Source organism: Apaloderma vittatum, unplaced genomic scaffold (genome assembly GCF_000703405.1).
Source record: "Apaloderma vittatum isolate BGI_N311 unplaced genomic scaffold, ASM70340v1 scaffold6026, whole genome shotgun sequence".
Classification (NCBI taxonomy): Eukaryota; Metazoa; Chordata; class Aves; order Trogoniformes; family Trogonidae; genus Apaloderma; species Apaloderma vittatum.
Window position 1 is genome coordinate 6,171 of NW_009722182.1, and position 20,735 is coordinate 26,905.

At 39.0% G+C, this 20,735-nt stretch overlaps 1 protein-coding gene across 1 annotated transcript; it reads right to left on the reverse strand.

Moving 5' to 3' along the window:
- Window positions 1-9,140: 9,140 nt before the first annotated feature.
- On the reverse strand, window positions 9,141-18,634 carry ARHGAP11A (Rho GTPase activating protein 11A). Its single transcript, XM_009871665.1, has 11 exons — window positions 18,570-18,634; window positions 18,143-18,239; window positions 17,385-17,635; window positions 16,703-16,863; window positions 16,458-16,604; window positions 14,732-14,806; window positions 13,913-14,080; window positions 12,548-12,683; window positions 12,089-12,197; window positions 11,129-11,276; window positions 9,141-10,723 (listed from the first exon to the last, which is right to left on the reverse strand). The coding sequence occupies exons 3-11, from the start codon at window positions 17,447-17,449 to the stop codon at window positions 9,141-9,143; spliced, it is 2,592 nt and encodes an 863-aa protein (XP_009869967.1). The 5' UTR covers window positions 17,450-17,635; window positions 18,143-18,239; window positions 18,570-18,634.
- Window positions 18,635-20,735: the final 2,101 nt, after the last annotated feature.

Below are 20,735 nucleotides of genomic sequence, written 5' to 3' on the forward strand. Positions count from 1 at the left end.
AAAGCTTCAGATTAAATATATTTGTTATTTAGGAAGGCAGAAACTACTACAGATATCTTGGAAGTGTACTGGTCAGAAATGGATTATTTGAATTTATTTTCCTCATCACTTATTAACAATCCTGTAACACAGAGGTCAGATCATCATCTGAATAGGATGCAAAAATGTGAACCCAGTCACCCAAAGGGTGAGGAAAAAAATAGTTCTATCTTGCAACAGTGATGGGGAAGGTTCAAATGGCAGGTAGGACATAGAGTCTGGGAGAGGCCTCTTGCCAAGTTGGTGGAGTTCATGGATGTAAGGATGTGATTCTTACCCTTCACTAACCTCCTGCATCCAACCTGATTTCAGGATGCTGTTCCCACCCTGCATCCTCACTAATGTCTCAATCTATTCCTGCGATTCCAGGACCGTGGCTCCCCATGAAACACAACCACATGGCTGTCTTGTGGTAGCTACTCTCCAAACCTAACTACACCAACTTGCTCTCCCCCAGTAAAGAATCAGGGAAGAAGGAGAAACAGGAGAGCAGCAGCGCTGGTTCCCCAAGGCAGGGTCAGCAGCAGAATCTTGGTTCCCCTTTCCCAGAGCCTTTTTGCCTCCTCAACACTCTGCCCTGGGACTTGCACACAGATAGAAGCCAATTCTGTGTGATTTCTTCAGGTAGCAGAGATGCCAGCATCCCAGCAGAACTCCACCTGCTGCCTTCACGTCCCTGCACAGTTTTAACTCTTGAATGCCACGAAACACCACAGAGCATTGGTGGTATGTCACTACCTGCTCCAGGTTCACCACAGAGATGGCAAATCCTGACAGGACTACTATCAATAGTCTCTGAATCACTTTGAGATGAATCAGATCATTAAAATATTTAATAGTCATGCACCAGCTTGGCTGCTTCCTTACCAAGCTCAGACCTTACAAGTTATGAGTAATACTTGCATTGAACAAGAAACTAACATTTTGAAGAAAAATAGCCTCTATTTCTCCTGTTTCCCCCCCCCCCCATTGGCAAATACCAGGGCAGTGATTTTCAGCCTGCTCATGAGAATCTTCTGGTGAGGTTAAATTACTGTATCTCTAAACAAGAAGTAAAAAGATCATTGAATGAAATCCAGGTAGTTTTTTTTCCTAAATAACCACACTCTCCAAAGGATGAGGAGGCTAGGTGGCACTGCAGGCTAATGGACTACTTTATTATTATATGAATTAATTAAGTGAGTTTGGTGATCTAATCAACAAGCTCTGTGGCTAATATAGATTTCTTCAGTGCTCAATTACTGAAAAACTGAAGGCAACCGGCCTAAGTACATAATTAAGTAAGGTCAGTCCTGGAATGAATAGCCAACAGGAGCCCACTTTTCCTGAAGTACTGCTCATTCTCATAACTTTCTTTGAAGTAATGGAGTAAGTATATAAAAATGTCAACATTAATTCAGAGTTCTGGCCTGTTCTGCCAGTTCCTCACTGCAGGTGTCATGAACACTAAAGCACCCACATTCCCACCTATAGCCATAACCTAACCTAACAGAGTCAGCAATATCTGCTGCTTTCTGGTTAAAGCCCTGAAATAAAGTTAAAAATAAAATAATAAAATAGCATCATTCCTTATGTGCTGTTTACTCTGCCTAAGCAGTATGCCAGTACCAGAGGACAATCTATGTTTCTATGTGAAAGAAATGACGATATCAGTAAAGGTATTACGCAGGTACAGTCTTGCTGGCTCACAAAAATATACCAAGGTCCTATTTCCACCAGTAAAGAAAAAACCCATAGCAGAATTGTTCCTCCCAGTGAACTCCATGCTTTGCTCTGTCAGAGTCATTCCTTAGACCTTCTCTCTGTCTCATCCCCTCCCACACACGTGCATCCTTGGTTCTCTGCTCCCATACCACATGCTTTAGTCTTGCTCAGGCCCTATCTTAGAATTTACTGCCTGTTGATCACTCTCACTGTCTCCAGTTATTTTATTCCACAAAGAGACTTTATTTATCTTTCTGCATGTCTTGAAGAAATACATACTGCCTGCCTTGCCCTTACTTGCATCTTTGCACAGCAGTAATTTTAGTCACATTCTATAACAACAATAATTCTCAAGTGTAAAATAACTGCAAGGAAGGTTCTCCAGCTCTGAATTAGGGTGAAGACATTAGTTTGAAGGACAGGCATTTCTAGAATAAAAGTTCCTGCATGATAGTTACTTAGAAAATTACTCCTTATTGAAAAAGCAAAATATATCCTTAATAGTCTTCTAACAGAGGCAGAGACATAGCACTTGGGAGGACGACAATAGATTGAGATAGCAAAACCTTCCATCTTCTCAAATTTGACACTTCTACTTGTATAGCTGGATTTTCCCTGTGCTTTATGACTTACATTTTGATTGTCATGTGTAAAATCTAGGACTATGACATGCCTTACTGTGGTATGAGGATTATAACTTTCAGTCTTTAATAGATCTTGTCTAAAGAACCCGAGGACTTCAATTATGTCGTCTGCCCTTTCGACTGCTCCAGAAGATAACCCTGTGATTCTTAAAGCATGTCACACCTGCTTCCTTGATTTCACATGCACTTTTGTTGCTGTGACACCAGCATTCCAAAATATCTATCAAAACCTTGGAATTATAGCAAAATGTAATATCAATGATAAATAATAAATAAAAACCAGAACATATAGCAAAATCATTGTACTTTAGAGACAAAAATGGTTATCCTCATGCGAAGGCTTCAGTGAGACAAGTTATACCCAGACAGCACTGATGTACTTCATGTGGCTGTGGACTAACCAGAGTAGAAGGGTCTTAACCCCACCTCAGCCCTCTCCCCTCCTCCTACCAGGGGCTGTGAATTCCCAGACCAGCACCTTTCTTCTTTTCTAACTCCTAATCTCACCCACCAGACGTGGGGACTGGCAGAAAAAAGTGACAGTGCAGTGGCAGGAGAGGAGGAGATGAGCGAAGCCTTCTTCTTGGGCAGAATCTGCGGAGCAGTAGACAGGCAGGTGTAGCTCCCACAGGGTCTGTTAACAGAGTCCTGAGGTAAGAAATGTGCAGGAAGAAAGAACCTCTACCTATCACCTCTACCCCCAACCAGCACCACCATCCTTTCTCATCAACAGGACAAGACAATAACCTTTAGCTCTCCTGTTTCCTAGGCTTACCCACTTTTCTCCCTGGTTCTTCTTGCTCCAGAAGCTGTCTCTGAATCCAAGAGGAAATCCTGGTCAGGGTGCTCATGCTGACATCGGACAAATCCCAACAGCTCCTCTACGAGGACAGAGGGCAGCTCCTCTGCTTCTGTCATCCTGGAACAGCCACAAGAGGGAGATGATTTACAAAGAAACCGATGAGAAACGGGGAAGGGAAGCGAAAAAGAGGAAGGCAGAAGCTGAAAGCTGACCCTTTTGGAAACCACCCTGTCAGAGTCTTGGCACACTTCTGTCTCAGATTTCCAGAGGTGAGGAGATACCAGGCTTAACTTCTGGTCTGTTATCAACCTCTCTCTTGATGTTCACTGAGAACTCCAATTAGTTCTTGTTACCTATTATTTGAAGGGCAGGAAACTGATCTGGTTGCTGGCAGAATTTCTTTTGATTTTTTAAATGTTATTTAAAAAGGTGATGGGAAAATAGATCACTTGAGTTGCAAAGCAGTTGAGTTGAATGGTCAGTCCTTTTTGATCTAGAAAACAAAACATGTCAAACTATCTGTGGAAATGGGCACTGCTTCTGGTGCTCTTCAACTGCTAAAAAGTTAGCTGTGGTTACAGCACTGCAGCAACACAGCCTATATTCTTTGTGAAAATAAAGCCTTATGGCATACATAGACCCAAATGATGTGCCCTGTATCATCTCCTGCTCACCACTAAACAAGGCAAATGTAAATGGCTGGCAGGCAGTAACAGAGCAACACAAACCCTTTGTTGGCCAAGATGTTCCCAAGTAGCAGATGAGAACTTTGCCACCTCAGCACTACCTGCAGAGGGCCCTGGCTTGTGGACACATCAGCCTGCTAGTGCCCAGGACACAACTCTTTTAAGTGGGAACCAACAAAGACTGCAATTACTGTATTTATACCAAGGGGAAATGTTGCTATCTGGGTGAGAAAACAGAGACAGTGCTCCTGGTGCCAAAGTAGCAGAGCTAAGCTATGCAAGGCTCTGGTCTAACATCAGGGCTTGCTCCTGACACTGAAAATCAAGGGCACAGCCTAAACAAACAGGAAAAAAATAATTAAAAATACAATGGGAATATCTGTGGTGTTGAACTGGGTAGGTGGAAGGTACTGAAGGAGGAGGACATGATCTGAATTTATCAGGCCTCCCCATCCTGCCCCAGAATGACCATCTGTAATGCTCTGTAAGTCCCTCTGGGATGCCAGAGGCCGTACTAGTTTTAGCACACGAGGACGCAGAAGCTACAGGCCCAACATCAGAGAACGAGGGAGAGGGAGGCTAGACAATGAACAGGTTTGATTCAACACAGAGACTGAAGCCAGCTGAAGGGCAAACCTACAAGTGCAGATTTTGATCATCCCCAAAGGAACCTGGATTATTCAGATTCTAAAGGAAAGCCTGATGAAAGTGATGTTTTTCCACAAAGGTGTTCAGGGTTTCTTCAAATACACATGCATGTGAGTGTGTATTCATATACATTCATGGATTCACATAATTAAAAACTCACCTTATATCACGAGTTCAGTGCATTATTATCCCCACTTTGCTAAAATCCCTTTACATGCTCCCCAGAGTCTCTTCATGGACAATGGAGAAGATGGAAATTTGCTTCTTTTGGTAAATCCCGCTGTGACTGAGTGGGAAATCAGTATTTCCTGAAAAATACACCACTAGCCTTTTGGATGAAAAGGCCAGTTTTAACAAAAAACACGTTGCAGCAGAACAGCTCTTGTCATTATAAAGAAAGGAACTGCTTGCAAAATGGAATCCCAGCAGGGGATTCCTCCTTCCCCAGTTTAAAAGCATCCCAGCCTCATCGAGCATCAACGCCTCCATGAATTCATCCTTAGAAATTTAAGCAGCACAACTCCACCTTTAGCCACCAAATCACACACATACACATCCTCTCTCCCACTCAGGGAGCTGTCATGCTAATAAATGCAAGTGAATTGGCTGTATTTTTTATTCCAGGCATACTCCAAAAGGTGCTCTTGAGATCTCACTATGCTGATGGAATTTAGCTTGGCTTCATTTGCAGTTGTTACTGAGATCCCAAATGGAATCAGATACAGGTCAGGTGTTTCCCATTATGTTGAACTGCATTGCTTTTGAAATCTTTCTGCTGATTGCATGTAGTGTACATGGTATGAGGAGATCCTGATGCCAGATTCCAAAAAGGAAATTTCTTAAAATCTGCTCCATGGCATCCCCTTGTCTCTGCCACTCAGCTAAACTCATCCAATTCAGAAATTCATCCTGACCCCAGCAGCTGAGGGACAGTCAGCAATGTCCTTTGCACCAGTTCAGCTATGTTTTTGGCAAGATACACCTGTAATGACTCAGAACATGTGAATTTCTCATCTATGAAACTCACCGCTAGCAGTAAGGTGGCTCTAATCTATGAGGTCTTTTAAATATATTTAAGGTGTGTAACAGCACAGGGATAACCCTACCTTCTGTTCCAACAAGGTTTTCATCAGGGCTGCATCCTCGTCTCCTCTAGTCATCACTGGCCAAAGACAAGCTCACCTCCCCTGTGACCACAGTGCAAGATGGATCAATCATTTCTACAGCAGCTAAAGAATCCACAACAGAACATAATCAGAAGAGTTCCCTATAAACTGTCCTGCATCACATGATCACAGCTGTAGGAATCTGGGAGGGAGGCAGCATCCAGAAAGAAGAAAGTAGGATAGCTCACAAACACCATCCAGCAGTGCCCGAGGTTACAGAGATTGGCTCAGGACCAAGACGTTGTTGCAGCGGCAGAGCAGTGGCAATCAAGACTCTAAGGAAAGCATATAGGCAAGAGGTGAGGATCTAGGAAAAAGAGAATATAGAGCTCTAGGAATCAAGGTGCAGCTGTCAGAGGCAAGTTTCACATGTGCACAATGGCACCTCCATCCACTTGAGGCTACTATGGACTACATATCTTTATAGAGATGCTTGCCACATCTTTGAAGCTCCACTTTTCCTTGATGTGTGTTCTACAGGAACAGTTAGAAAGTCAAAATAACTTTGTTAATCTCATCTTTAGGTGTACTCAGAAAGAGTCATACCCTATCCAGTGTCTGACTTGCTGAGGCCAAGCTATAAGGAAAATTAATACCTTCACTCTTATCCACTCCAATCCTGTCCTTTTGTCAAGCCTGGCCCAAAGCATACTTTGTTCTTTCATAGAGTCAGTAAACCACAGGCAATACAGAGCTCACAGAGTTATGATGGTCCACGTACCCGAAGTCTCCCAATCTCGTTGAGTTATACTAGTTTCTCAGGTAAAGGGAGAAAATGCAGAGGCCCAGCAGGAAACATTCTGTGCAGTGTTTCTGGCAGGTACAGCATCAGATGGTGCTCCACTAGAAATGCTGCAAGCCTGACACACTGCCCAACATTAACAACGCTCACTTTTGAGTAAAGTCTGCAGTCGCTGCCCAAAAGGAGGAAGGCGGAGTGGAGCACTCCTCTCTGCTTCTCTCTCTAAAGTCAGTCCCAGGGCTTTTGAATTTATGCCCAGAATAAGCTTTGTGTTGATAGCAGTGAGAAGCAAAAAGAAACCAAGGGATGCAAAAACTCTCCAGGGAACAATTTCAGAGCCAGAGTCTCTAGGAAAGCTTTCGCCTCTCTCAGAGAAGCCCTGGAAGGTCAGGAGATAAAAGTTGCTCAGCCTGAATGTCTGAAGCCTCTTCTGCTTGCTGGAAAAAGGCCAGGCCAGAGCTGTGAGCACTGTGAGGAGAAACTTGCTCCCAGTCAGGCAGGAAGTCAAAGTCAGCAGGAGCAGAAGACACGACCACAAAAGGTTTGCCTTCTAGCAACTCAGTTCTAACCCAGCTCACGTTGTGCCTCTGAGCTGCAGAGGTGAAAAATGCACTCTGCTCATTGCTTACTAGAAAAGTGCCAAAGAGAACAGATCCTCTGATCATATCCTCTCCCTTCTCCACTACCAGAGAAAATGCTATTTACCTAAACGAGGAGGAGGTATTCAACCACAGAAGACAGCTACAGAACGGGTGCTCAAGGAACTGATACACTCAATTGAGCAATGTAGGGTGTGTTATGTATAAAACAGAAACCTATTTCTTGAATAAGCCATACCTGCCAAGCAAAATACCTTGTTCTAACACATGGTGTCTATGACATTTACCTTCAATCGTGAGGAGACTTACAATTCACAAGTGCCATAACCATGTATGATTCATCAGCTGTCTCCACAGGACCGAAAAATAAATCAGATGAAAACCATCATCTGCTTTAGAGATGCTTATTAATATGTTACTTAATGGGCCAAGTTTGTCTTGCTTTGCATAATTCAAGGATTTTAAAAGAAATTTTATTTTACACATGCCTCAAAAACACTTTGCCATCAAATAAATTACACCTTAAAAGTGCCTTCCTGCTCAGAATTAATTTTTGAATTTTTCTGCTTTCCTTTCATTTTTAAAAACAATGTCCCTCTCCTAATACACTGAAATTATGGACAGTTTCAGAATTCAGGAATCACCTGTTTCCGTAACATTAGATCTTAGCAATAACGCAGCAAGAGTGAGGCAGCTCAGCGGGGCTGCTGGGGGAAAGACGTTTCCAGCAGATCACTTTGCTGAACCAATTCAGTTAGTAAGTTGGTGGGTGAGTGGGGAAGGAGGCAGGCAACAGAAGAGCAAACAGAACTATCCTTTTGTTATCAATCAAGAAGTTTAGAAGCCTACTCCTGCTAAATTATGCTTTTGCTAGTTGTGAGAATCACCAACACGGATCCAAGATGAACAAAAAGGCTAGCCAGAACAGCAGCTCTTCTGACTTCAGTATTTTCTGACTTCCTCAGGTTTTAGGTCCATAGTCGGCATGAAACAACGTAATCTAAGTTTCTACAACATTACAGAAGAACAGTCTTAGAAAAGGGACAAAACCAATGGTTTTATTAAAACCAAAAGTACCCAGTGCCTTCAGCTCTTACATTTTGCGAATAAGCAATTTGCACATACAGAAAGCTAATGAACAGTTTCAAGCATTTGCTCTTAAATAATTTTACAACCGATGACAGACGTAAACAGTTTTAATTCCAAGAGATGTAAACGCTTGTGCAAATCAACTTTGAACACACTATGGCTTCTTACATTCGTCTCTTGCAACATTATCACCATCTAAAACCTGCTTCTGCACCGCCTAGTTAACACTATTCTATTGCTCTAAAAATAAGTTAAAACCATTCTTTCATATAAAGATAAAACGTTTTACTGCTCACAACTGAAAATACTTGGTACCTACTGCAGAACACTTTGCTGGATGAAGTTTTAAGACTTTTCACTTCTCAAACAAACTGCACATTTATTCTTTATGTGTTCTAATAATTCTCCAGTATGTGTGTGCACATGTCAAAATATAATTCGTTTACCTACTCAGGGAAAATATGCTCCCAATTTACTCCAATAAAAATTTTTAAAATTCTCTCAAAAGAAGTAGACCTAGTGTAAAGGCCAACTTAAATATCAAAGTACTGCTATAACACACTTAAAACTAAGTAGTAAGTAAATTTAACTACCAACATTCAGCACTAAGACATCTTCTTTCACATGTCTGCTAGTTTTGTTTTAAAGGTCTGAGATTTTTTTTCTAAACTTATTACTTAATCTAAATACTGCAAAAATTGTTTTGGGAGATGCAGCATGTTTATAGAAGCTGAGATAAATCAAATATGAGATCTAACACAAACGTTTGTAAAGCCAGGTTATTTTTGGTTTAGAAGTCAATTTCATTTGGATGAACGGACTAGCATTTATGAAAGTTTCAATAAATGAAGAAAATCTCAACAAACCAATTTGTTATTTGTAAAAGTCCATGACTTCTACAGTTAAAAAAATAAATTCAAAGTACAAATAGTTAGAGCTAAAAAAAAAATCATCACACAAATTTAGATTTTCCAAAGATTAACCAAGTTACAATAAGCCCATTTAGCCATCATACTTCATCTTACAAGTCTACTGGTTTTGCAGCTGGTAACAGTTTCACTTTAGGTATTGGATTCTTTGGAGAGCCTCTATAACGACCTCTTTCTTTTCCCAGAGTATGTCTTGTGATTGTAGATTTTTCTGGGGCAGCACCTGGAATATTTATATTTGCATTAACTTTTAAACTGGATTTCACTTTTTCATGGTTGGTTAGATCTTCTAGGACAGACTTGCATGGATGAACAGTCGCTTTCTGTTCACGGATTCCAGCAGTTCCGACAGGAACATCAGGCTTGTCTGTTGGATTTAACGGTCTGCAACATGATTTAGATGTTAAGCCTAGCTGCTTATGAGGTATAGAAACTTGGTCATATGTACTTTCTTCACTCCTGAGCGAAAAGTACACTGAGGTCTTTGAGGATTTTTCTGTGCAGGAGAATAGTGCAGAATCATAACTCTGAGATTTAACAAGCGGTGAATGAACATCACTTGTTTTAAGCAGTTGAGAGCTCACAGATCGTCTGTTAGCCTCCAGCAAGGAATTAATTCTTCTTACAGACTGTCTAACAGGAGTACGTTGGAACTTAAGAGGGGGTTTAGTTTTGCTTGCAGAACTTGGATCATTTAATGAAAGCTTGTTAAACCATTGTATGTGGTCAGAAACCTTTCCGTGGTCAGAAACAGTTGATGTTTTAGCTAAAGTTTTATCAGAATTTTCAGTTTGCAAGTACTGGTTGCCTACTGCATTTTCTGATTTAGGCAACTGCAAAGTTAGAAGCTGTCCTGCCACAGCAAGTTTGGTGGCATCTTCTTCCAAATTACAGCATTTTACAATACAGTTTTCAGCTGTTTTTAAGTGTGTAAATTCTATTTCCTCTTTTCTTTCAAACGAATCTGATTTGTTTAAATCATCTTTTGATGAACTGTTCTCAACAGTCAACCTGTCTTCCCTGGCCAATACTTGAGGCACAGAAAGTTCTGTTACATTCCATATATCTGTTTTTGGGACCTGAAGTTCAATCTCAATAGATGTTTTGAAGTTTCTTTTCTCCAAAATTTTAATTTCATCTTTTTTTGATTGCTGTTTATCAATGGCATAAGATTGGTGTAACAGCTCTCTGGATTGTCTATTTTCTAGATTTTCAGAAACTTCTTCAGCTAACAATTCTTTCTCTGAACTTAGCCCTGTGAGACACAGAGTTTCATTTAATGTTTCACCTGCTGCATCTGAAGGGGAGGATTTTGTATCACCTCTCAGATTTTGAAGATTACTTCCAGATGCAGAGAAGGCTTGCTTAATTTTCAGTAATGTTTCTGCAGTTGAATTACTTTCCTCTTCACAAAGCACAGGTTCTAAGCTGTTGTCTTGTTTGCTTACAGTTGTGCATTTGGATTCATCTGGAACAACTGGTGGCTTTCCAAATATCGGAACAGATTCTGAAGAACTGATTCCCATTTCAAGGTGTCCTGGCAGATTTCCCTCATTCTTGCTGATTGCCTGAGAATCTGTAACAGTAGGACTACTCCATGACATTCGGTGAACTACCTTATCTTGACATTTTGGAGTTAGTAAATTTTCTTCTGACTTGCTCACGTTCTTTGAACCTTAAAATAAATATCACAGTTTAACAATAGTATCTTGCAATTTTAAGGATTATTACAGGCAAAATTCTTGCTAAAAACCCCCACCTAATTATCAAAGCAGCACTGAATTAACAGATGCAATTACTCCCTTAAGTTTCAAAAATGTTAAAAAAGGTCATAATATTAAGAACTGAAATCACACCTTGCTTAACTAACAAAAGAGAACTACTAAAATACACTAGAAGCACCACAAGCCAGTCCTAAACTGATTCGTTTCCTCAGGAGCCACTAACATTAAAGTAACTTGCGTCCTGCTGGCTAGAAGCACTTTTGGTCCGATTGTTTCTATATCTTTATCCATAAAGTCACTTTTGCTTTACAAAAGCACAGGTTTTCCCCATCTAATATATTCTGACAGACACCTACCTTTCTTAGGGAACATTTCACTGACATATGGGCTGAAGAGAACATCTCTTTTTGCACATTCAGCTCTGCTTTCAATACCTTGTTGACTTGCAAGACGTCTTCCAATATTTTGAGATCTATTACCAACAGCACATCCTGATACAAGATTCTTGAACAAACAAAAGGTGTTAATTACTTTCATGTGAACTTGTAATTTGGAATCTCATTTACAAAAGAACCTATAGGAAAAGGCAAATCAACCACAGCAGCCTTTGCTCAGCCACACTTCATCTCCCTCAGTTCTCCATCTAGCTAGGTACGGAACAACCCTCCTAACGGTAAGGTAGGCTTAACCACACTTGTAGTGATTCTAGGTAGTGAGAGAACACAGTGATTCTGTGCACAGGCTCTGTGGTATCAGAATTTCAGGAACTGAGACCTACTTATCAAGTGCGGTGGGTTGACCCCAGCTGGCAGGTAAACCCCCATCCAGCCACTTGATCACTCCTCCCACTTCCCAGCAGGATGAGGGGAAAGAATTGGAAAGGTGAAGGGAGGGGACAATGGGGCACGACACACACACAAAAATAAACCCAAAAACCAAAACTCACAAAAGAAAAAATCCACCAACCTCAAAACAACCAAATCCACAAGTGATATAAAAGCAATCAATCATAACAAGTAGACAAATGCCCAGCCAGCTTCTGAGCAGTGGACACTTTGCAAAAACACACCCCCCATCCTCATTTTATGGGTGAGAGTGACATTATACAGCATCCCCTGCCCCAGCTTCTTGCCCCATTCCAGACAAACCCAGTGCAAGCTGATCAGTCACTGCTATGAAAATAAACCTAGGGCTTCTTGTACTTGATAGCATGCTCCAATCCCTCCATTACCAAGTAAGTCCTTCTTCCTACAGAGCCCAAAATTTAGGATTAAAATTTGCACAATAGAAGACTGAGTTAGGAACAGAATACTTACCACTTCCCTGTTGCTCTTCCCCAAACCAAACTTCAAGCGTAATGACCTACGAACCATTTCTTTCCTGCTAATCTTTGGAGAAAAACAACCTGTCTTTCCCGATTCAGCCCTGGGAGGACAGAATGGAAGAAGTGACACAAACTCTTTAGAAGGAAAACACTTTGATACTTACTTACGGTTATTTTCTCTAGTTTTACTTCTTGTATTGCCCCCTTGCAAAGTTTTTTTAATAGGCACAGGAAGCTACTAGACCAGATCTCACTTTTATTTTTGAGCTCCCTTTTGCCACATTAGAAGATCTAGTGATTTTAAGATTACTAGAAAAATTTGGTATGTTTTGAACAACAACAACAAAAAGATTACTTTAAAGACAGTTTGAAATTTTACACATTGTTAGTGAAGGGGTCTAGACCTACCTTTCCAACCTATCTTTAGTTTCTGGGAGTTAAGGCAAATTACCTGTATAATTTTTTGCTCGCATGTCTTTTGCTTCTTCTGTTCCCTGTACTAGACAGATGATTTTCACCACTAGTTGAAGGAGACAGTGAGGTTTGTGATGACTCAAGAGACACACAAGGGCTTGCTTCAAGCTGAACTACGGGAACAAAATCATGTTCATACAATCTTAAAATAGTCACGTTTTTTCCAACAAAGATTTAATGATCAACACAATCAAGAACAGATTTTTAAACTGCACAGATTTGTTTGCTTGTTTGTGGACAGCTGGCTTAAAATTACTTTCATTCCCACTTTTATTTAATGTAAAATGAAACTGTTGTTTGTAACAACCATAGAAGTGGCTGGAATGTTATTAATTGTATCCTACTGATTTTACTGCCTCAATTAAGTTTCCACATTGCTATCATCAGATCAGTTCCTCAAATTTCAGAGCTTAATAAGAAAAATTAGATATAGTCTTAATATGATTTGCAGCGTGCTTTTTTTTTTACATAACTAGCTAGAAGATTTAAAGCAACAATTAAAGAGTTGCTGTTCTACTACTTAACTTTTTGATTAAATAGATGCACTACCTTTAGAAAATGTCATTGCTTTGGTTTGCTTATCCATAGAAATGAGAATCTCATGGGGAGCATGAAATGATTTAATAAACAATATCAAGTTTTATACCACTCAATTGAGGAAAAAAAAAAGTATTTAGGCAAAACCAACATAGCCAAGCTAGAAATTTTTTTTTACTCTAACTTCACTTGGCAGCCCATTAAGGAATGAGCCAAAAATAAAACAGAATTTGCAGAAGAGCCTGACAGTTGGAAGTACTTTAGTAGAATGAAGCGGTATGAAAGCATTGTCAAGCAAAACCTTGTCTATAGAATTTTGAGATTATTTAGCATTTAGAGAAAACAAGATGTGATTGGATTCAATGAAGAACCTTTATAATAGCAACAGTTAGTTTTCATAGCTAAGACCAGCTATTTAAGTATTTAGGAGACAGAAGAGACTATCACATTCAAAATACTGGATGCACAAACAGCCTTCATGGATTTGTGTACTAAGAAACTGGAGTGTAACCTACGTGATAGAGAGGGACTGAAAAAGATCAAAGGGACATCAGGATTACAGATTTAAGAGATTACTCTAACAGAAACCAAGAAACATCATTTTGCTTTTGCTCAATCCACGTAACACTACAGTCACTGATGAAAATAAACATATATTATTTACTAAGACAGAAAAGCAGTACAAGGAACACCATTAAGTGGAGATTATCAGAGACTGCCTAACAAGAACAAGAGAATGTACCATTTAAAGTAAAAGCCATAAACAACCACTTTAAGCAGCAAAATAAAAATGAAGACACATTACCTGATCCTGGTGTTGAGCTGCTGTTAAAAATGCTACTTGGTAACAACTCAAAAGCAAAACTATGCTTAAAAGATCGTCTCTTCTTGCTGGACAAACCCTGAGAGCAATCATTTGGAAGTTTACGCTTGGTACTTGGAGTAAGAACCACTGGAGTCACCGATGAAAGAACTGAAATTAAGAAAGTCAAATTTGCACTAACAGATTAACAGGTTGAGAGTTTACTAAAATATAAACAGTTTCTTTTTTTTAAACCCTGAAAAAAAATTTCTTGTAAAAGCTTAGCCAAAGTGCATGCATTTTGAACAGGCAAAGCAATCGGTATAGCTTAGGGTTTGGTTTTGTTTTGTCTTTTTTTTGGTCAGGTTTTTTGCAAGTAAGAGTACCAGAAAGGAAAATCCAAAACCACACTAATATAGGTATTAGGAGAAAAAAAAAAAAAAAAAAAAAAAGTCATTGCCTGTAAGTTTAAGAGACAGAGTGAAAGAATTTCAGTCCTGGCATATTCATTCCAGAGATAAAATGCTGCACTACTGCACTGAGGCTTTAGCGTGTGTTAGATAAAAAGCACAAGTTCAGTTGTGTAATCCTGTGTGGGAACCACACAGCCCACCGCTGCACTGAACATAGCTACTCCAAGAAGTACAGTAAATGCAGTATCCTCAATAAATATGTATCTATATTCAAAGTTTTAAGCATAATCACTTATCTTCAACTAAGTTCTAGTTTTTTTTAAAAAAACCCAACAAACTGTGGAATATAGTTAACAAATCCAGAAGATACTGCATGGGCTTTATTTAGTACAAATACACCAATACCTACCGCTTCTGTCTTGTTGAGGTGTAGTGGAGGGTGTTCTGTTAGATTTAAATTTATTCATTGCTCCACTAACAATATCTGAAACGCAAGACACACCAAGCAATCAAATTTTAATATTAAGTTTGTCTTGCTCTAGTTTCAACTCAAGTTTAACCTGTATTCTTTCACAGACAAATAAAGCCATTCAGTTTAAAAGGTTGTTTTATGTAAAGAAAACTACTGTCCAAATCTTCTCTTCAATATAGTTTTGGTCACTTTCACAATAGCTGAAAAATTCCATTTTCCTTAATTACAAAACAAATTACTCACGGAAAACAGAACTTGCTTGTAAAAAATTCTACTGGTCATCCTAAAATATGCCTTCTGATTTCTTGTAGACAACCTACAAGATTTCCATTGAAGTCTCTCACAGAAAGCGTCCACAGACTTTCTCACTTTAAGTGGACAGTTGTCTTGAAGCAATAGAATTATGAAATTTTGGTCTTGCAAAATAACACACAATTTTAATGTAAACTATGTGGTGTTTTTTTCCAGTGTTGGTTTCTTTTTAAAGGCAAAATTACACCCAGAAGAGTATAGACATGAAGTTCTACTGGTTTGCCTGCATTTGAAAGTTTAAAATGGAAGTATTTTATAAAGTGCTATTACAACCTACAGTTGTATTTCCATGTGTTCATAGCAAAACTTAGCAAACTACAAGCCTGGGGTACTCCTTTTACAATGTCTTGCAGATAGCACATAGTTGTTAAGAACTAATCACTGAAAATTGATGTAAATACTATGCTTTACTACATCTAGAGAAAGAGTAGAAGCTACCTACTACCAAAACTTGTGCCATACAATTAAATTCTAACTGCTTCTCCTCAGAATTTCAACATCCACAAACATTTATCACTTTGAAATACCAGGATGATCTCCCTTCTTCAGAGTGGAAAAGTGTATTACACAAAAAAGCATGCCTTGGCTAAACATATACAATAATAAAGCCTTAATGTCAAATGTTATTGGGTTTAATATTCCAGGTACACAAGCTAAATGCATACTCACTATTTTAATAGCAATATATACAAGATCAGTGTTATAGTTGATTTGTATCAAGTCAAGTATATGTATTCCATAGTATTTCCTCAAAAAGAATGTAGAAGAGAGAATACACTATTTGATTGCCCATATTTGGCAAAAACAAAAACCCAAACAGCCTATTAAAGAGCTTAACTGAAAACAAACAAAAAAAATCACACACATGCTATCATAGCACATAGTATCCAGTAACACCACAGTTTCAAGTTAAACTTCAAAACACAGATTAGTTACTCTAATTTAAAATACCATTTTCTCATGAGGCCTTCTCATGATCTGATTTATCCAAGTATGCAATATTTTTGAGTGTCCAAGTACAATATCAAAACTAGCACAAAATAAGTCTCTATCAGTGTTCTGCAGAAAAATCTGAAGTCATCTCAGCAAAAAGCTGGAACGCTAATCTGGCTTCACAACTCAAACTGAAGCAAAATAACTTATTTGGTAGACAACAGACACTAGAATAAACTCAGAATAATTATACAATAAAGCAACATGATTACTGATTTACAAAATCTATACCTGACTTCAAACAACTTTCACAGGCATCCATTCTTCTTCTGGAAGAAGCAAGTACTTAGGATCAGCATGCCTGAAGTCTCAAAATAATTCTATTTCAGTTGCTGAAGCTTTCACAGAACATACCTACCCCCAACACTTCGGTGCCTCCTCTTCTTACATTCACTGGGAGATTCATTTTCACTGTCTTCATGGCCCCATAGTGAGGGAGTAGATTGAAAGGCATCAAGACCTAACATGGCAGGAATCCTTCCCAAGATAAATTCTGGTACTTGTCCTGAATTTGTTGAGAAATATTTTTTTTTAAGTTATTTTAAAAGTTGAAAGTAAAAGCTATGTGCAACAAGACACTTTGATAAACATTCATCATCTTACCTATTTCTGATGCATGGTCAATAAATGTTTGCACAACAGCAGCTTGTAAACGAATTTTTTTTTCTGCACCAGCTGACATCTTCTCATTTTCATTCGAGTGCAAGAGGTTGGGAGCAAAAATCACTGCCAGATTACTGCTATCCATTCTGTTTTCACTGGATCTAAAAAGAAAAGTGTTGTTTTACACAAATTATCAGGACATAAGCAGTGGAGAGGAAAAAACAAAAAAGACTAAAGACCACTGCAGTTGAGGGGGGAAAAGGCCAAGTCATTCACTTGAATACTCACTACACAATTACAGTGTAGACTTGAACACCCCAGGCTAGGCAACTGCATGACTATGTTATTGAAATCAAGAGGTTATAGGCCCCAGTAAGTTTTGGGGAATACAAGCTACCAGATAGATTATGATAATTTTACCAGTCGCTCCTTTTGCTCCCCAAAGAAGGATGAGCAATGCAGTTATGAAAGAATGGAACAAAGTCAAGTCTCCACCAAAACCGTTTCATACAGAAACCACTTTGGATTTATGAAAGAAAATACTATGACTGAATTGTAGTGAATGACTGTAGATAAGAAAGTTTAAAGTCACAAAGCACTCACAGAAAGCCTTAGCAGTTGCCTGGAAACAGAAGTGGTTAAAGGAATTGGGAGGTGTTACAAGCACTCTCTTTACACTGACCTTAGGGACACAGTCCTCAGAAAGTTGAAAAAGTATCTCAAAGCTTCAATTGTTCTGTCTGCCATCAAACACGACAGCAACACAGTTGCAGTTTTCTTTTCATTTCCAAGCTGCTGAGCTTTGAAAAAACCTTCTTGCAGGTGAAGTGGAAGGATGGGCTCTGGCAGCTCTCTAAAGAACTGTTTAAGAAGCCCAGCAACATCACAGGGCAGTGCAGCTGAGAGGCAGTTTTCACCTTGATCCAGTTTACTCTGAAATTGTTCACGAGAAACACGATTTGAAGTCTTAAACATACTGTCAGATTTCTAAGTTTAGGCATTAATCAGAAAAGACAGTCACTTCTTCCTCAATTTATTTAAAGCCTTGTCATGTTTTACCCAACAATGGCATCTACAAAAGAGACCCAGATGATGTTGTCAGACCCCACGTGTTAATTTAGGTTTGCCACATACACATCCTTCTCGGAGAACACTGCTAAACATCCGCACAGTATCCAGTGTGCATAACTGCTAACAAGTTTGTTCAGTCACAAGTATGTTACCATTTTGAAAGCTGAAATATATCCCGGGGGGGGGGGAAAAAAGTGAAATCCACCAGTTTTTGGACTAGATTTCCTCTAATTTCTAAAGCAGGTAACGTTACCAGTCTACTTCCATTACTACAACTCAAATATGATTAAAAAGAGTCCAAAAACTAAAACATGCAGATGATCAAGTGAAATACAGCTTATTAAATAAAAATAAGGCTTTAGAAAATACCTTTAAAGCTTTTAAACGAACAATAGATCCAGACTTTCTGAAGAGTCCCTCGGTATGAACATGTTCTTCCAAATATTCACAAGTATCAACAAGAAAGCTGCAAAAAAAAGTAACATATGTCTGTCACTCAGAATAAAGCTTGGTGGCATTTTTTTTCCCAGAAAACCTATTTTATGATAAATAATACTTAATATATAAGATACTTTTCCCCCATGAAAAGTGTAAAGAAATACAACTGAATAATAGCCGTGGCTCTGAATGTCCCATCTAACTTCTGCACCCCTCCTTCCCCAACTGAAACTATTTTTATATCCCCCATAAGCTTTAGCAGGCCTGGGATAGATATTGTGTTCCCTCTTCTGACAAGAGTTCAATACCACAAAGAAAGCAAAGCAAACATATATCTAAATATATGGTAATAATTTACCTTGGAACATAACCATACTCGGGCACAAGTGATTGCGGTAACGCATGAAAAGATATTCCAAAGACTTTACCCTAAAACAGAAAATTAAATCAATGTTATTCAAAAGCTGATAGGATTAGTAACTACATATTACAAAAATGCACATATTCCACAAAGTACAAACAGAAGGGTGGTTAAGACAAAGAACAAAGTCTTTTAGATAAGAGGTATTGTCAGGAACAGCACTATCATCTCTAGATAGCCGAGCCTATGCTGATCATAGTTACAGGTAACACCCTAGATAGGAAAGGATAGGAAGGTTTTCTGCAGTATGTTTCACACTTTATTTTACAAGTAACTCGTTTTCCCATAGGTCCTCCAATCAGTAAGGACATTAAACAGACATATTATTCCAGATATTATCTGGAATTCACCTTATGTTTCAAAATTGATTAAATCCTATTGTGCTTAAAAATCAACACAATACATTTGAAATAATTTTTTTTAGGTACATTTTGCCTTCGTCTAAAGCACTCAAAGTTGCTGTTTCAGGGAGGACTAAGCTCAACAGAGAAGTCTAGAAAACAATTTTGAACACTCATATTTAGCATTTGTATTTAAGAAACTGTTACAACTCTATTGTTTTACATCAAGACATCAGAAAAAAGCAATTTCTTCAATCATTACTACTGGTATGTACCCACAGCGATTATTTTAAATGTTTATCTGAGATTACCGCACAGTTGCTTCAGTCATAAAAGCCCACATTTCGATGTAACAACAACTACTTTGTCCCACCTCTTTTCTATTTATATTTACGGAACATGCAAGCCAGCCCCTCCTACAACCAGAAGAGGACTTGGATCACGCCCAGCTTGTTATCAGAGATGAGAGCAAACACTTGGTCATTTATACCTGAAATTCAAAGTGCTGACCACGTTGGGAAAAAAGTTAATCAATAACTACGATATTAGGCCACCTTGGGCCTATCTGTCCTACAGAAAACAAGCATAATAAGGAAGCATAATAAGGAAGCATAAACAAGCATAATAAGGAAGGAGAAGCAACACATTTGTCATTGTATTCCAAGTTGCTACTGAAAGTACAGAAAGAAAATAAACTCCAAGATATGTTTTGCTGTATTTACAAGACTATGTAATAGAGAATTCCAATGGCTTGTAAAATTCAAGATTTAAAATTCATAATTGATATCCTCACTTCACTGGCTTGGTTGAAATATCAAAAGATGTGATTTAAGTTCTTAAAGTTACATGTGTTCCTTTACAACAGAAATTGAATGCCCTCTTGCAAAACAAGTGTAACTTTATACCTTTTCCTACCTTGCTTGCTGTTATTTAAATATATTTTATACATAATTACTTCAATATTTTCTTCCTTGTATAAAATTTAAGCACTACAGCCAGCTATACAGACATATTTTATCACAACATACATTTATTATTCACAGTGCCTTTTACCTTCACGTTTTGGTTTCTACCAAAAAACGTCTAGAACCATGTGCTTGATATTGACAACGAGGAAGAAACTAATTCTAACTTCGCTTTTGCTTTTTTGCTTTCCAAACAACCCAACTCAAGCACGTGTTTTCACAACTTCTTTGCCTTATATTGACCAAGGGTTGCTGGCTGTATCTTGCAACGTCTTCTCAGCCTTACAGAAAGCTCAGTCTGAGGAGCTCAGTTCTGTGCTGTGTCAGTTGCACAGGGATCTTGTTTAGGACTTCACAGTGGTCTACGCTGGACTTCGGTGCTGTATAAACCAGCCCCCTCAGGATACTTGTCTTAAATGTTTCAAATAAGAGAGCCCTGCGACAGAAAGCGCAGTTTCTTCCTTCAACAAATTCCAAGTAGCTATTAAACAGATTTAACCCCTCAGAGCACAGGCAAATCAAGGCCACCTCCACCTGTACCACGACACCCGTACTCGTGTCTTATCCTAAGAAACCACGCAAACACCGCCCTTCACACCAAAAAAAACCAACCTAAGGAAGCAAGTAAAATCAAAGCTTTTCTAGACTGCGCGGCAGCTATATATCCCAAAAATTAACAGATCGACTACGATTTAAATCCCATAGCGAGTGACGTGAGGCACAGCCCAGCGCAGAACGCCCCGCACGTGCCAGAGCATCGCCCACCGACCCCAACAACAAGCGGAGCGCGACCTCCC

Excerpts from the sequence above, each read along its gene's own strand:
- ARHGAP11A (XM_009871665.1), bottom strand. The coding sequence starts at position 17,449 with ATGGCAGACAGAACAATTGAAGCTTTGAGATACTTTTTCAACTTTCTG. Across the intron at positions 16,864-17,384 it reads CTGAGGACTGTGTCCCTAAG|ATCCAGTGAAAACAGAATGG; the intron begins GTCAGTGTAAAG and ends TTTTCTTTTTAG. Across the intron at positions 12,684-13,912 it reads CAGCTCAACACCAGGATCAG|TTCAGCTTGAAGCAAGCCCT; the intron begins GTAATGTGTCTT and ends TTGTTCCCGTAG.